This window comes from Homarus americanus, unplaced genomic scaffold (genome assembly GCF_018991925.1).
Source record: "Homarus americanus isolate GMGI-L3 unplaced genomic scaffold, GMGI_Hamer_2.0 scaffold16430, whole genome shotgun sequence".
Taxonomy (NCBI): domain Eukaryota; kingdom Metazoa; phylum Arthropoda; class Malacostraca; order Decapoda; family Nephropidae; genus Homarus; species Homarus americanus.
The window spans coordinates 6,075,722-6,092,023 of record NW_024729259.1 but is presented as its reverse complement, the minus strand read 5'-3'; the positions used below and the strand labels follow the sequence as shown (position 1 = coordinate 6,092,023).

Sequence of the window (16,302 nt, the reverse complement as noted above, 5' to 3'; positions counted from 1 at the left end):
CTTTCCAGGTTTACATCATAATGCCCCATCACTGTCCAGGTTTACATCATAATGCTCCATCACTGTCCAGGTTTACATCATTATGCTCAATCACTTTCCAGGTTTACATCATAATGCTCAATCACTGTCCAGGTTTACATCATAATGCCCCATCACTTTCCAGGTTTACATCATAATGCTCCATCACTGTCCAGGTTTACATCATAATGCTCAATCACTTTCCAGGTTTACATCATAATGCTCAATCATTGTCCAGGTTTACATCATAATGCTCAATCACTGTCCAGGCTTACATCATAATGCTCCATCACTGTCCAGGTTTACATCATAATGCTCAATCAGTCCAGGTTTACATCACAATGCTCAATCACTGTCCAGGTTTACATCATAATGGTCCAGGCTTACATCATAATGCTCAATCACCGTCCAGGTTTACATAATGCTCCATCACTGTCCAGGTTTACATCATAATGCTCCATCACTGTCCAGGTTTACATCATAATGGTCCATCACTGTCCAGGTTTACATCATAATGCTCAATCACTGTCCAGGTTTACATCATAATGTTCCATCACTGTCCAGGTTTACATCATAATGCTCCATCACTGTCCAGGTTTACATCATAATGCTCCATCACTGTCCAGGTTTACATCATAATGTTCCATCACTGTCCAGGTTTACATCATAATGCTCCATCACTGTCCAGGTTTACATCATAATGCTCAATCAGTCCAGGTTTACATCATAATGCTCCATCACTGTCCAGGTTTACATCATAATGCTCCATCACTGTCCAGGTTTACATCATAATGCTCAATCAGTCCAGGTTTACATCATAATGCTCCATCACTGTCCAGGTTTACATCATAATGCTCCATCACTGTCCATGTACATCATTATTTGACACCATAACTGACCATATGCCTCAGTCAGTCCTACTATACCATGGTCACATTGTACTGTACCAATGGCCAGGATATTGTGCCATATACACAACCTCTGAGAAACAAAACATTGTCTTCCCAGGTTGTGTCACGTAAGCAGATTCAGTATTCGAACACTCAGGAGTATGACTTGATTGGCAGCCCGCTTCCAGGTGATGCCCAGCAGCTACAGGAGCCTCTGTCAGCATTCTCCTCCACCACAACCACTGGCGTCATCTACGTCTCCATTACACTGCCGGCCACAGCCTCACCAAATGCCAGGGTAAGTCATAGTTTCATAGTGATAAACTCTTGAGATTGCCTATGAACTTATATACCCTCGTTAACTCTTGTTGGTTTGAGAAAGAGTTCATAATTTCAGAGAAAATATATCTAGTTTTATAAAAAGAAACTAACGTAGCATAGTTTGATTATGCTGAGAGCAAATTTTGTCTTTTGAAAACTAACTTCCCTGAGTTTTGGCATCCAAAACAAATCCTTCCTATTTGCTAAAATTACAAAATCTGTTTGAGGTTAAATCCCATTTAGTGTATATATTTAACATCTGCAAGCATTGTAAGACTGTCAAGTCAAGAGCTGATGGTGTGGTGTTGCAGGTAATAGTATGGTACACGCGGGCGGACGGGGAGATGGTGACGGACACTCGGGAGCTGGAGGTAGATAAGTGCCTTCCGAACACAGTTGACCTCAGCTGGTCGGAAGAGCAGGCACAACCAGGAGAACTGACCACTTTAAGCCTCTCAGGAGCACCACGGTCTCTTTGTAGCTTCAGTAAGAGCCGAATAATTAATTAGTAACATTATAAAGAGTTTGTATACAGTATTAATCCGTTAGTAGGGCAGTTACTCACTTTGGTATTTTATTCTGGCTAGCGCAGACGGTTTTATTCAGATGAGAGAAACCCCTGTCCTACAAAGGGTTAAAAGCATCACTATGTATTTTCGTCTTGATATTGACTATAACTAAATTCAGTCATATATTCTGACATTGTAAAAAATGACTGATATTTACCATTTTGTTGAAATCCTTGAGGTTGTGGTTGAGATGGCCACAGTTTAATAATACATTCAAGAACATCTTTTAACAGCTTGTTTAAATTTCAAAGACACGAAAAAGAACATCTTAGTTACAGCTCAGCAGAATCAGTGAGTGCTACAGTAACTTCTTTCTTGCCGTGAGCAGGTGTAGTGGACAAGAGCGTGCAACTTCTGCGCGGCGAGACGGATCATTTCTCCGTCGAGTCTCTCTTCTCCAGCATCAACTACTACAAGATCAGCAAGTGGAATAACGCACAGTCTGATGATCAGAAGTACTGTAGGAATCAACTAGGGAAAGGAGGAGGTATGATGCCCACAGTTATACACACACGCGTTTCGTAACTGTGATACTAATAATAATTTTACTTTAATGATTTATATTTAATTACCTAATAGTGAGAACTTCTATTTCTTTAATTTCGAAGCTTCTGACTGGTCATAGACGATCGTGTAGATCATTAAGATCATTACTTTCTATATATATATATATATATATATATATATATATATATATATATATATATATATATATATATATATATATATATATATATATATATATATATATATATATATATATATATATATATATATATGCAAGTAAATCACTGTAGGTGCGCGTGATCTAGGTATATGCTGAGGGAACTTCGTGTTTTCTTCTTTCCTTGTGGTTATCAGCATATATATATATATATATATATATATACCTAACCTAACCTATTTTTTGGTCGTATTCGACGTATTAAATTAAACATTTCAAATGTTATCATATACGAATTAATTTACATTGAATTAGCAATAAAAATAAAAAATATTCCTACTTGGCAAAAATTTATGATTTTAAAGTTTTAGAAAAAAATAAATGTATAGAAGTTTTAACGAGTTCGCAATTAGTCATGGCCAGTGCAACACAAACACACACACGTTAATATGAAATTTCTTTAAATAAACCCTATATTATATTTTCTGTTCCAGAAAAGAATTTCTATAACTACTACAGCCCTTATGTGGATGCGCTTAAAATGTTTGACGTAAGATCTAAAAATTCGTTTTTATCCCCCCCCCCCCAAAAAAAATAATAATAATCATGAGACAAATGGTTTACAAAATGGATATAAGTACTGTACTGTATATGGAAAGTATAACACTATAATATATTATGACATAAACATATGTATGGATATTATTGTGATGTATGTAAATATGAGGAATTGGTACTTAAATAATATTTAATTTTCGTTTTTTATATCAGGAATCAGGTCTATATGTCTTCTCCAACCTGAAAGTGGAAACAAGACCATGTAAAGAAGGAGGTAAGTAGGAAACACCTTCATCAACCCACCTTGTTAATCACATCTGTTTTATATTCTTTCTATAGTGTTATGTCTCGGTATACTTCATAAAAATATACGACTATGAGTTGTAATGGTGTCCAAGGAAGACGAAATGTGATAGATCTATGTCAGTAAGTCAGTTCAAAATTCACTATTATACTCATGAGCCCTGATTCAAGTTCGATTTACTGTACTGTATATATCTGTCACTGTTTAGGAGTTGTAGTGTATCTCATCACGAGTTGTATTAGTTTGCCATCTCACAGAGGTCATGCTGTAATTATTATCAAGGCACAGTCACGGGTAAAAGTCCTGCTGCTACACGAACCCCAAGATTAAGACTCGTGAATCCGTGGACGGAATAATGCATTAGTGTCTACTGCTTCGGGTTCACGAGACTGAATCCTGGGGTTCGTGGAGCAGTAGGAGAGGCAAAAGTATTTTTACCGTGACTGTAGCAAGAGTACTTTTCAATTGTTCAAACCGTTTATGTTTTTAATCTCCTGGACAATATAAGCTAAATGGATCATTACGTAATTATTCTGAATGACAGTAATATTCATTGTTACCAATTATGAGTATGTGAAATTAAAAAGTTGATGTAAGTTTCAGAAAAAGTAGATACTATATTATATTTTGTATTGTGTTCTTTACAGAACAGCCGTATTCTAATAATGGTGATCGTAGTACTTTTGATTCTCTGGGTATTTTTGGAACTCGTATCCATGGAGGCAAAACACCAGCAGTCCAGTCTTCTGTTAGCGCTGCGCCTGAGAGAGACTCCGTCGAGACGGTATCGGTGGATTCTCCCCGGACATATTTTCCTGAAACTTGGTTGTGGGATCTCACTGTTCTGCCGTAAGTCATGTCAGTTTTTTTTGTCTTATGGTAGACCCTGCTGCCATATGGCATCACAAAAATTGTGACCAAGTCCCAAGTTACTGATCTGTCTTTCTGCCTGACTTACAATTGCAGGGTCTCAGTTGTCTCTCTTACTATCGACAACACAACATATATAACCGTACTCACTCTTGATCTGTTTTATTTGTTCTATTCTTTTATTTCTTCTGATATCAGTTGACATTTATATTATAGCGGGGCCTTCTGGGATGGGTCCCACTGGTCGGGAAGGTTGTGGACCCCAGGGGCCGACTTGATCATCATCACACTACTGGAACCTCAACTGACGTCACCTAAGTTGCTAGAGGATCGGCTTTTTTCACACTTCATTTTTCCAATATTCGCGGCCTGAGATCCAATTTTTCTTCTGTGGAGCATCCTCTTCCCCCGACCTCTTACTACTTTCTGAACTTCAACTGCCCAAAGCAGCTTCACCCAAACCTTTTCAAGTCTCCAACTACAACCCTTTATACCCCTTTCCGTTCTAAAGGAGGCTAAACAAAGGGGACATAACAAAGGTACTCAAACTATCCAACCTGGAGCGAACTCGTAACATGGCTTTAAATTAGACAAATTTAGATTTAGGCGCAAAATAGGTAAACATTGGTTTGGAAATAGAGTAGTGGATGAATGGAACAGGTTACCAAACATCATCATTAACTCGAATACGCTGGATAGCTTCAAACACAGGTTGGATGGATATATGAGCAATAGGGGTTGGGTGTAAATGGGACTGCCCAGTATGGGCTAAAAGGCTCGCTGCAGTTTCCTCCATTCTTTTGTTCTTACGTTCTTATGTGTGCGCCTACTGCAACACACGTACACCTATAGCTCGACCCACGGATCTTGAATCTTCTCTTTATGATGTCATCTGGCTCAAAATATCTCTACCAATTATAACTATTTTTATTTGTTTCCTATACTGTTATCCTAACTCTACCAGCTATTTGGAACTCTGTGACTATCTTACCTCTTGCCATGAGTTATTGCTATCCACGCACCCCAACACCGAGATCCTCTACCTCGGGGATTACAATGTACATCACAAAGAGTGGCTTGGCTCTACAAGGGATGACCCAGGTGGAGTTGAGGCACTCTATTTTTTTCCTTACTTAATGATCTGAAACAAATAATTAAACATCCTACACGCGTTTCTGATCGACACGATCAACTTACTAACATTCTTGATCTTTGTTTTACCTCTAACCCCTCACACTATTCAAACTCAATTTCTTCCCCCTTAGGGTCTTCTTATCACAATCTATTTCTATTAAATCAAACTGGGCACGACCACCTATGGCACTATCGGAGGGCAAACTGGCAATCCTTGCGAAAATTCATCTCCGACTTTCCCTGGGATGAATGTTGCTTTTCCACTCGGGACACCTCGGTATGTGCTGACAGCATTGCTGGGGTTATACTCGGTGGTACGAGTGCATTTAACCCATCTTCTACCAAAACTTTCACTTCACAATCATGGTTTGATCGCCCCAGTTCTCCTGCATGTAGAGAGAGAGAGATAGGGCGTATATTATGAAACTATCTCCTCCTGTTGTCCACTCCCTTTTCATTTCTTCTAGGAATCTTTGTACGGTTATTCTTCGTAGGGCCAAGCGGTATTTTATAAAAAGAATGACCGCTGACCTGACTAACTCTTCTTCTTGTAAACCGTTCTGGACCTTTACCAAAAACATCTGTAATAACTTCTGCACTCCCTCTTTTCCCCCTCTCTTTCGACCTGATAACTCTATAGCCAACTCTCCCCCTGATAAAGCCAATCTCTTTGGCACCTTATTCTCCTCTAACTCCACCTTAGACGACTCCATCTCTATCCCTCCTACTCCTCCTTCTGAACCTATGCACTTTCCTATTTCTCCACTCGTAGGGATGCTGGTGTGTTATCCAGTTTTGATGTGAGTAAGGCGCATGGACCGAACGGAATACCCCCTCGTGTTATGAGGAAGTATGCTGAATTTCTAGCTCCTGAGCTTGCTTTCCTCTTTCGCCTTTGCCTCAGAACCCAAACTTTTCCTTCTTCTTGGAAGCATGCCTTGGTTCAGTCCATCCCGAAGAAGGGTGACCATTCTAATCCCTTTAACTATCGCCCCATTGCCCTAACTTTATCCCTCTCCAAGATTTTCGAAACTATCTTAAACTCCATTTTCTCCGTCACCTTGAACGTTTATTCTTTTGTTGGATCACCAGGTGAGATCTACTGGTGATCTGCTCTCCTACTGCACCCATCTTTGGTCATCCTCTCTTGGGGATTATGGGGAAACTTTCGTCGTGGCCCTCGATATCTCCAAAGCATTTGACAAGTCTTTGCTTTTTAAACTTCCCTCTTCTGGTTTCTCTCCCCCACTTTCTCTAATTTCTAGCTTCCTTCAGAACCGGTCCATGGCAGTTGTAGTCGAGGGATCGACCTCTCGCTCTTTCTCTATCAATAATGGTGTCCCACAGGGTTCTGTTTTTTCACCTACTCTCTTCCTTCTTTTCATCAATGATTTACTTCACACTACGAATTCTATCCATTCTTACGTTGATGATTCTGCTCTTCACTCTTCACATTTTCCCGTCCCCTTAATTCTAAAACTAGATCTGTTTCTAGAGCTGATATCGTTTCATCTATCAATGCGGATCTGTGCAGCATCTCCGAATGGGGAGGTAGAAACTTGGTTTAACTCAATAGTACTAAAACACAGTATTTACCAATTACACTTTCCAAAATAGATCTCTCGCCAACTATTTTCAGGACGCAATCATTCTGCCAAATTCTAAAATATATATGCTTGGCCTCACCATTTCCTTTAATATGTCATGGAAGCCACACATCCACAACAAAGTTAAAGCCGCCTTCCGAAAGCTGGGAATGCTGTACAGATGCCGTAGCTACTTCACTCCTGAGCAGTTGCTTCAAGTTTATAAGGGATTCATTTGTCCTAACTTGGAGTACTGCTCTCATATCTGGGGTGGCTCTTCTTCTGTCCATCTGGTAAATACGTCTTATGAACTCTCTTTCTTTAGTTGATAATCTCTCTTCCCTTTCTCTTCGCCACAATGTTGCTTCACTCTCCTTTACAGGTACTTTAACGGGCAATGTTTGGTGGATTTGGCATCCTGTGTACCGTCGGCAAGGCTGTGGGCTCGTAGCACTCGTCTTGCCAGTGGTGCCCACCGTTTCTGTGGAATGCTCTGCCTTCTTCTGTTTTTCCATACACATACAATCTGTCTCACTTCAAAAAGCTGGTTTTCCGGCATCTTCGTGGTGTAGATTAATTTGGTCTTTCTCTCTTCTAAATTTAATTTCTGTTTACTCTTATTTTTTCGAACCTTTAGGCCCCGTTATGGGCCGATGACCTGTGCCCAGGTGGGCTAGTCCCCGTAAAAAAAAATGGAGCTGCTGTTAAAAATGCTACATCACCAAGTAATTCCTTTACTACTTATTTTTTTCACTGACCCACATCGGGGCCTGGGGGCGAAAATGTAATAATAATAATAATAATAATAATAATAATAAATAATAAATAATGATAATGATAATAATAATAATAATAATAATAATAATAATAATAATAATAATAACAATAATAATAACAATAACAATAACAATAACAATAACCATAATCATAATAATAATAATAATAATAATAATAATAATAATAATAATAATAATTACAAAGAACCATAAAGAAATACAAAATGAAAAAAAATCAAAAGTGAGAAACAATGTGTGTATGTTGTGTTGTCAATAGTAAGAGAAACAATTGAGATCCTGCAATTGTGTGTAAATGAGGCAGAAAGTCAGATCAGCAACCTGGGACTTGGTCACAATTTTCGTGATTCCATATGGCAGCAGGGTCTACCACATTATGCTTCTAATATCTTCCCAGGCGGTAGTACCTCCCTGTTTGGTAGCTGCATACTACCTGGCGCACAAATCTGATTCACGAGCCATGGGATGAGTCTACGAAGGTCCAGTATGACAAGAATTATTATGGTCTCTAGTAAAGATAACGATTGGAACCCAGAAGTGTTTATTGCATTAACGCTTCCACGGTCATTAATAAAGGTGTGATAGGTTGTCATGGGTACTTTTGTCTCTGTGCTATTTCTCGTTCTCTACTTTCATCTCCATGTAGACAGCTTTGATGACTTTGACTTGTTCCTTAACATTTCTAAGTATTCTTCGTCCTTGAATTATATACACACATGACAATTACTCAACTTAGAAAACAGTTCAAACTTACGTCAATAATTTTTTGCCTTTTAATATGATTTTTTTGCGACAGTTGTTGGACTATCTAGAGTCTAGACGGGAGAATAACAGATAATGAACTTAAAGGAAGAAGAGCTCTCAGGACACCTCACACTTGTTTGATATATAAAAAATGTCCATTGTAAGGAAAATAACACTGCTAATCTGTTTATAAAGTTTCCTTGTAAATAATGAAATAAATTTTATGTAAATTTACAGGGTCTCTGGTATCAGCAACCAAGAAGTGACCCTGCCAGACACAATCACACAGTGGATAGGCAAAGCCGTGTGTGTTCACCCACAGGAAGGTCTTGGGGTGTCCCAGCAAGTCAATATAACTACTTTCACACCATTTTTTGTGGACCTCACCCTCCCACCCTCCGTCAAGCGAGGAGAAATCCTGCCAGTCAAAATTTCAGTCTTTAACTACCTCGACATCTCGCTACCTGTAAGTATTTCATCTTACCTAATTTTTGGCTACTTTCTCTCTACAATTTAAAACAAACCTGTCATAGTACTATACATTTAATCAGTGTCATATTATGATAGTCATTCAGGTACTCTAGCAAACTCTAGAAAAACTATATCAGCATCGAAATATCAACGATGTACCGAGTGTACATTTAAAATGCATACTTCAGACATTAAACTTTTTATACATGCACGTTTGCTTCCTTACCAGGTTTCAGTGGCTTTACTGGAGAGTGTTGAGTACGAGATCATACCATCTGGCCCTGGACCTCTAGGCCAAAATGAGATGTGCGTGAACTCCCAGAAAAAGATGGTGCACACAGTGAAGATCAAACCCTCGGTGATCGGAGACGTAAACATCACAGTGACAGCCTTTGTGGATCATCAGTATTCAGGGGCGTGTGGAGTCAGGGATACCACTGTCACTAAAAGGTCAGAAGAGGGATAGGCTGAAAATATGTCTTGCAAAACAATGAAGAATTAAGTTTCCTTGATACTGTTTGAAATTTTAAGTGGATTTACCATGTTTTGTTATTTTAAAAACAGTTTCAGATTTTTATAACTGATCAGTATATAACTTTAATTGTTTTCCCAGATTTACAAACACTAACCCCATGATATCTTCGTTTAACCATCCATCGTCATGCTTTCCTGGCTGTCTATTCCCATTACACTATTTCTAATACTGTACTCCCTTCACATCATCCTTCCATCTACATCATCCACCTCTAGTTCTTATCATGATTCCTCACCTAATGCTTCTCAGAATTCCATGTTAGAAAACTCTGGTCATTTCCCTGCCAGGCAATTATTTCATTTCCACGTTTCTGTTGCTTCTAATCTTCTACTTCCTCATGTAGCCGGAACCCATACTACCCACTTATACAAAACATTTTATTTTTCCTACGATATGGTCTCATTTACAGTGACACCTTGATTAAGCCCATCACTGTTGAAGCTGAGGGTTTCCCAAGAGAGAAAACCTCGTCAGCTTATATTTGTTCAAGAGGTGAGACTTTAAACTTACTTATCAATTTCACAGAAGAACAAACTTGCTCGGCCTCGAGTAGAAAAATGTATTGATTTATAATTGGTGTGGGTGTGTGCGTGCGTGTGTGTGTGTGTGTGTGTGTTTTCTTGATATATGTATCTAATCTGTATGTATAAATACCCAAACACACATCTACATTAATTTTTAAACGCTTTATAGTGAAATTTGTTCCATAAATTATACTGAAGTAAATATACATTGCTCCTGACTTCAGATATCAAGAATGGGATAGATGCTCATGGGACGTGGACGGTAGGAGCACCCCCAGCCATTGTAGAAGGATCAGACCGAGCTTGGGTGACGGCTGTTGGTGATCTCCTGTCTCTCACACTGGAGGTCATTAAAGTTTGTTGTTTCTAGGGGTGGATCTAGTCCCTTATTTAAACGGGTGTGGGGGGGGGGGACAATTTGGGCCTACTCCTCTTCTGATATTGTTTAAGTTTTCAAACATTGTAACCACTTAACAAATACAGTACCTTCGTTTAATGGGGTAAAGGGGTTAATTGCTGCCTATATTTTCCTATTCAGGATACTCGTTAATATCTGTTCGGAAACTCGGTTACCCCCCTTCTTTCCCTCGCCCTCCTGTTATAAATATCCTGGACCTACCACGGATTCCTGACATTCAGGTATATAATAGTGTATTAAGTTGGCCTTCCCTATTTAATCGTTTATTACATTTATATAGGATTGTTAATGGGCAAGAGATGAAATGAAGGAGAATGGATGCCCCAAACCTTTCCTCATCAGAAGACTAATTAATAGGGAGTAGAAAAATTGGGAATGAGCTATGGGGAGTGGTTGGTGGTCGCTCATACCTCACTCTGGTGAAGGACCAGCCCATCACCTGACTGGCAAAAAAAATTCAAAGAGATATACTTAAAACATATACAATAAGGAAAATTAGATACTTTGGTTATACAATTAGGGATAAAGGGATAACAACAGAAGTATTAATGAGCAAGGTTGAGGGAAGGAGGGCCAGGGGATGGCAGAGACTGGGGTGGGTAAATGATATTAAAAACTGGGTCCTCAGAGATACAAAACCTCAGAGGATTGGTAAAAAACTGCCCTAAACGTTTATAATGGAGGACTGTCGTCGCCTACCCTCATAAGTTACGACAGTACTCTGATGGCTTCTTTTTTTCAGAATCTGGGCAACTTGATTCGTATGCCATCTGGGTGCGGGGAACAGAACCTCCTGAACTTCGCCCCCAACATTTTTATCCTGCAGTACCTAAACGCCACTGGTCAGGACAATAGACATACCGCCAAGAAACTTGTCGACTACATGAGGACAGGTGGGCATAATAAGTGAAAACTATGGACAGTGGGGGCGTATGCGTGTGTTAATAGTTACAAGTGTTCGTTAGGTTTTATGCGAGCTAAATACAGTATCTACAATATGGCAGATTTATGCTGGAAATAGTCATGGTAATTCCAAAATTATGTGAATTTCAAAGAAACATCCCCTTATTACTTAAAATGGTACAGTACTTACAGGTGTTGATCATCCCAATTTCCGGAAGACCATTTGTTGCATTACCAACAGAATACAAGTTAATCTCTCTCCACTAACCTGGATTTTCTCACATATTCATCAGGATATCAGCGTCAACTTCTGTACCGCCGTGATGATGGATCCTTCAGTGGCTTTGGGAATGCCGATGACTCTGGCTCAACTTGGCTCACTGCTTTTGTCCTGAAATCCTTTGCTCAGGCAGAACCATATATATATGTAAGTCAAACATCACTTTACTATCAAATAATCTCGGTAAATGATAAAACATTTATTGCAAATGGTGTTAAGACTAATTTATTTTTATTTCTTTATTTATCCTCCTCGCTATTTGTCAGCTCACTAACCGGCCAGTCTGTTGGTCTGTTACTCACTGCTGGTAGGTACTAGGCAAGCACGGGCTCTTAAATGTACGTACCTGAATATGTTCCAGTGTTCTTCAAATCTGGTCTTAATGGAGATAAATCCCTTTGGTTCCTGGAGGTTTCCTTTGAGGGGAATAAAATTGTCACAATTTCTCGCAGGTTATTCCAAGAGTTCAGAACTCTTATTCCAAAGAAGTTAACTCTACTTGTAATGTGCTGATAGCTTCTTGAACTTCAGGCTGTGACCTCGAGTGGGGCGGCCATCATCTAACTCCAGATACTGTACGCGCATATGACTGAATGCGGTTCTTTGAGGCGTTTATAAACTTCCATTAAATCGTGATGGCTAGCATCAGTAAATACTAAATAGTCCAGTAGCTGTAGTGTAGAGCTTACTCATATCTATAGCAATTTGGGTCTTTAACATGTTGCTATGGGATACTGTCCTTAAGAATTTCTGCAATAGTCGTCTGGTGTATTTTAATATTTCCTTGCCATATCAACAACACTAAAAATCCCCCATTACCAGGAGGTGGCTACTATGTGTATCGTTGCTGGGTTGACAAAGATCTTAAATTCACATGGTCGTATCATCATTGGGTATGACTTTGCTTGGGAGATTGGTATCCCCACATCCCCTGAGCAACGCTCTTGTGCATTATGCAGAAGACCCGACAGCAGCACCCTTATCCACTACCTCCTAACATGTCCCCACACACAACGCTTCCGTGACGCCTGCTGGACCACCACTCCACGACCCCCTGACAGAGACGCGATGATCCTCCCCATACTGGCCAGATATTTTGTAAATAATATTGATTATGTGTTAAAGGAATATCCTTCCTTCCTTAGGCTTTAGTAAGCCCCTTTATAATATTTATACTGTATATACCTGTCACACTTGCCAGATGCTTCTGGCGTCATTGTACAGGGGTACCTAGTGACAGCACTAGGATCCCGCTTCCTCTATCAAGGAATAAACAATTGAAATTGAAAATTGAATTCACATGGTTCAATTTAGTGACATGTAAATGCATCCAGCAGCAAGTGTCTCTCCCCATCAATTTAATTTTACTCCAATTCGATTCTTCAAGAAATGATTTCCATCAGATTGCAGCTATAAAAAAGTTATCCATATTGGGTAAAAACTTCATTTGTTTCTTTAAAATATATCAGCGATTATCCGTATGTAGATTTACATAATATATATAAATTTAAGAACTGAAGAACTTAAGAATGGAGGAAACTGCAGCGGGCCTACTGTCCCATACTGGGCAGTCCTGTTTACACCCAACCCCTATCGCTCATATATCCATCCAACCTATGTTTGAAGCTATCCAGCGTATTCGAGTTAATGATGATGTTTAGTAACTTGTTCCACTCATCCACTACTATATTTCCAAACCAGTGTTACCGATCTCGCGCCTAAATCTAAATTTGTCTAATTTAAAACCATTGCTACGAGTTCTCTCCTGGTTGGATAGTTTGAGTACCTTTGTTTTATCACCTTTATTATCCAGTGTTAGTACAGACGGAAACCGCCACACACACAAAGATCACTAAATATATTAATACAGTACTATATTTTGTACACTCTTTCCAGCGGATTTGAATGACCAATAGTATTCATTAATTTTCGTACAAAACTTTATGCCCCAATAAGACTTAATATTCAGCCATTAATATTACAGATTGACAGGGAGGAACTGGCAAGGACTAAGAGATGGTTATTATCAACGCAAAATGCCACTGGATGTTTCTCCCCAGTGGGAAAAGTGTTCAACAAGGGCCTAAAGGTAAGGAAAACTTCTAGGCTTTCTGTGGTATAATGGACAGCATGCTCTCTTCTCAAGGGAGCAGACCCGGGTTCGATCCCGTGCAGGGTGATAGTATGGGCACGTTTCTTTACGTCATTTGCCTCTGTCTACCCACCAATAATTGGAAACCTGGATGTTAATCGATTTGCGGTTCCTATTCCGGGGGAATGGTTAGCCAGTGCAGTTGGCGAGTTGTCCGATATTCTCGGACTATTCCTTGACACTGGGTGTGGTTATGATGTTGGAGATAGCTTCTACACCTTAAACAAATTTACGCCTGGGTGGCAGGCCATCCTCGTTACACGAGGGGCAACCATTAGTATTATTTATTACAATTATTAGATATTAACTGCAGGTGTTGTAACTGAAATTTATAAAGGAGAGGCAAAAGAACTTTAGCAATTAACTGCACTGTACATACGGTCATGATGTACAGTCTCACTACTCTCACCCAAAAGCTCGTTAACTCTCCCAGTCAGTTATTGCTGCACTGCCTGCTTCAGATGTATGAACTGGAGTCTATTACTTCGAACCTTTAGATTCATTCGTATCGGTTTCATGTTCTGGTTGGTACTGAGACGGTTTCAAACATCTGAAGCAGGCAGTGCTGGGAGAGTTAACGAACTTTTGCGCGAGACTGTACACTATAATATATTGCCTCAGAAAAATCATCCATATAGTCAGTCAAATTAACAGAAGACCATATCTTCCGCAGGGAGGTATTGCTGGCAAGGACTCCCTGGTGCCCCTCACAGCCTATGTGATGATTTCCCTGCTGGAAGCTGGACTGACACCTTCTGGTCATCCCGTGTCAGCAGCTGTTAGGTGTTTGACTGCTGATGCGTCCCAAGATCCCTACACCCAGGCGCTGAAAGCTTACGCTCTGGCACTTGGCCGGCAGCCAGGGGCAGATCAAGCTATACTACAGTTAACTAAACAAGCAGTAACTACTAAGACTTCTATGCATTGGGATATATGGAGTGGTCAAAGTAAGTAAACTGGTCGCAACTATGTCCCGAATTTTTTTCATATTATTGAGACTGTTTGATTAACAATGGCTTCCGATTTTCTTAACAGGAGAATAAAATCTCATTTTTATTTTATTTTAAGGCAAAAGTAGTTCATTGATGGTTGAGACAGCTGGGTACGCTATCCTAGCGATGATGACAGAAAACAGCAGGAGGTATGAGTATCAGGCAAGAAGAATAGTCAAGTGGATCTCTTCACAGAGAAATGGCAGAGGAGGCTTTGTCTCAACACAGGTGAGTCATCGTCGGGTTATTTATATCTGGCCATTATAACCAATGATGTGTACCTTTGTACGATGACTTAACAAAAAAGTTAGTTTGTCAACTGACCTCCAAAAATGATTCCTGTTCAGGATACAGTTGTAGCCCTGCAAGCTATGGCTCTTTACGAGTCCCGTTTCTACGAAGGTGACTTAAACATGGTGGCTACAGTAAAAGCAGGTGGTTTGGAGCATTCCTTCGCTGTGGCTGAGCACAATAAGTTCCTGACACAACTGGTGCCACTACCCAACCTTCCAACCTCTGTCAGCCTCAGTATCGTGGGTCAGGGCTGTACCATTTTTCAGGTTGGTTGATGACCTTACATGACCGGTACTGCACTGTACTGCATATAAACAATGTAGGCTGTGAATATAACTTTGTAATAAGAATATTATTAATGCATATCTTTATAAACATTCTAAAAATAAACTTTTGGTCATCATTCTGCAGGAGTCTTGCACCGGTTGGTGCAACTAATTCAATGAAAAAATACTTATTTTTTACAGTCTGTTCTACGGTACAATATTCCTGAACCAGAAGCAAGTGACGCCTTCAGTCTCACAGTGACTAGCAAGACCGAGCCTGACAAGACCTGCGTTACTAAGCGCATTAATGCTTGTGCCAGCTATCGACTCTCAGATGGCAAGTCCAACATGGCGATCATGGAGGTGAACCTTGTGTCTGGGTATACACCTGAGAAAACTGACCTGAAACAAATTACAAAAGCTAATGGCAAGGTTATAAAGAAGTATGAAGTGGACGGCAGCAAAGTTTCCTTTTATATCGACGAGTTGACAGCAGAAAAAATGTGTGTGAGTTTCCGTACTGTGCGTGAAGTAGACATAGAGAACGTCAAGCCTGGGACCGTTGTGTTGTATGACTACTACCAGCCAGAATTTTCTATTAGCGAGGTAAAGTATTTTCTAAAATTTTACTTTTTCAGCATAATGAGTTTTATTAGCGTATACGATTGCTGATGGTCTTGTGTATGTTACAACTAATGGGATTTTTTTTTCTCAGAACTTCAGGCTTCCCTCGCCCGACCACTGTATCTACGCCTGGTAAGTGGTCTCGACCCCACCACCGTCACCCTGATGAAAGGATATAATCAGCGTCACGTCATTCCTGACTAACTAGTCTAAAAAAGAGTAAAAGAGATCATCATTAGTTGTAATTATCTGCACCACATTCATTCACATACATGGAAGGGGGAAAATGAAGAAGTTGGTTATATATATATATATATATATATATATATATATATATATATATATATATATATATATATATATATATATATATACAAGTAAATCACTGTAG

General features: G+C 39.6%; 1 protein-coding gene across 1 annotated transcript in view; it reads left to right on the top strand.

The window, feature by feature from the left end:
• Positions 1 to 16,259, top strand: part of LOC121866476 (alpha-1-inhibitor 3-like) — a 25,525-nt gene extending 9,266 nt beyond the window's left edge. The window contains exons 10-27 of the mRNA XM_042366185.1: positions 1,027 to 1,206; positions 1,541 to 1,715; positions 2,127 to 2,285; positions 2,957 to 3,012; positions 3,234 to 3,294; positions 3,972 to 4,173; positions 8,690 to 8,918; positions 9,153 to 9,373; positions 9,868 to 9,950; positions 10,207 to 10,328; positions 11,143 to 11,293; positions 11,597 to 11,730; positions 13,568 to 13,672; positions 14,409 to 14,682; positions 14,804 to 14,955; positions 15,075 to 15,287; positions 15,489 to 15,893; positions 16,003 to 16,259. Coding sequence (XP_042222119.1) covers positions 1,027 to 1,206; positions 1,541 to 1,715; positions 2,127 to 2,285; positions 2,957 to 3,012; positions 3,234 to 3,294; positions 3,972 to 4,173; positions 8,690 to 8,918; positions 9,153 to 9,373; positions 9,868 to 9,950; positions 10,207 to 10,328; positions 11,143 to 11,293; positions 11,597 to 11,730; positions 13,568 to 13,672; positions 14,409 to 14,682; positions 14,804 to 14,955; positions 15,075 to 15,287; positions 15,489 to 15,893; positions 16,003 to 16,047 — 2,967 coding nt within the window. The 3' untranslated portion in view covers positions 16,048 to 16,259. The remainder of the gene's footprint in view (positions 1 to 1,026; positions 1,207 to 1,540; positions 1,716 to 2,126; positions 2,286 to 2,956; positions 3,013 to 3,233; positions 3,295 to 3,971; positions 4,174 to 8,689; positions 8,919 to 9,152; positions 9,374 to 9,867; positions 9,951 to 10,206; positions 10,329 to 11,142; positions 11,294 to 11,596; positions 11,731 to 13,567; positions 13,673 to 14,408; positions 14,683 to 14,803; positions 14,956 to 15,074; positions 15,288 to 15,488; positions 15,894 to 16,002) is intronic.
• Positions 16,260 to 16,302: the final 43 nt, after the last annotated feature.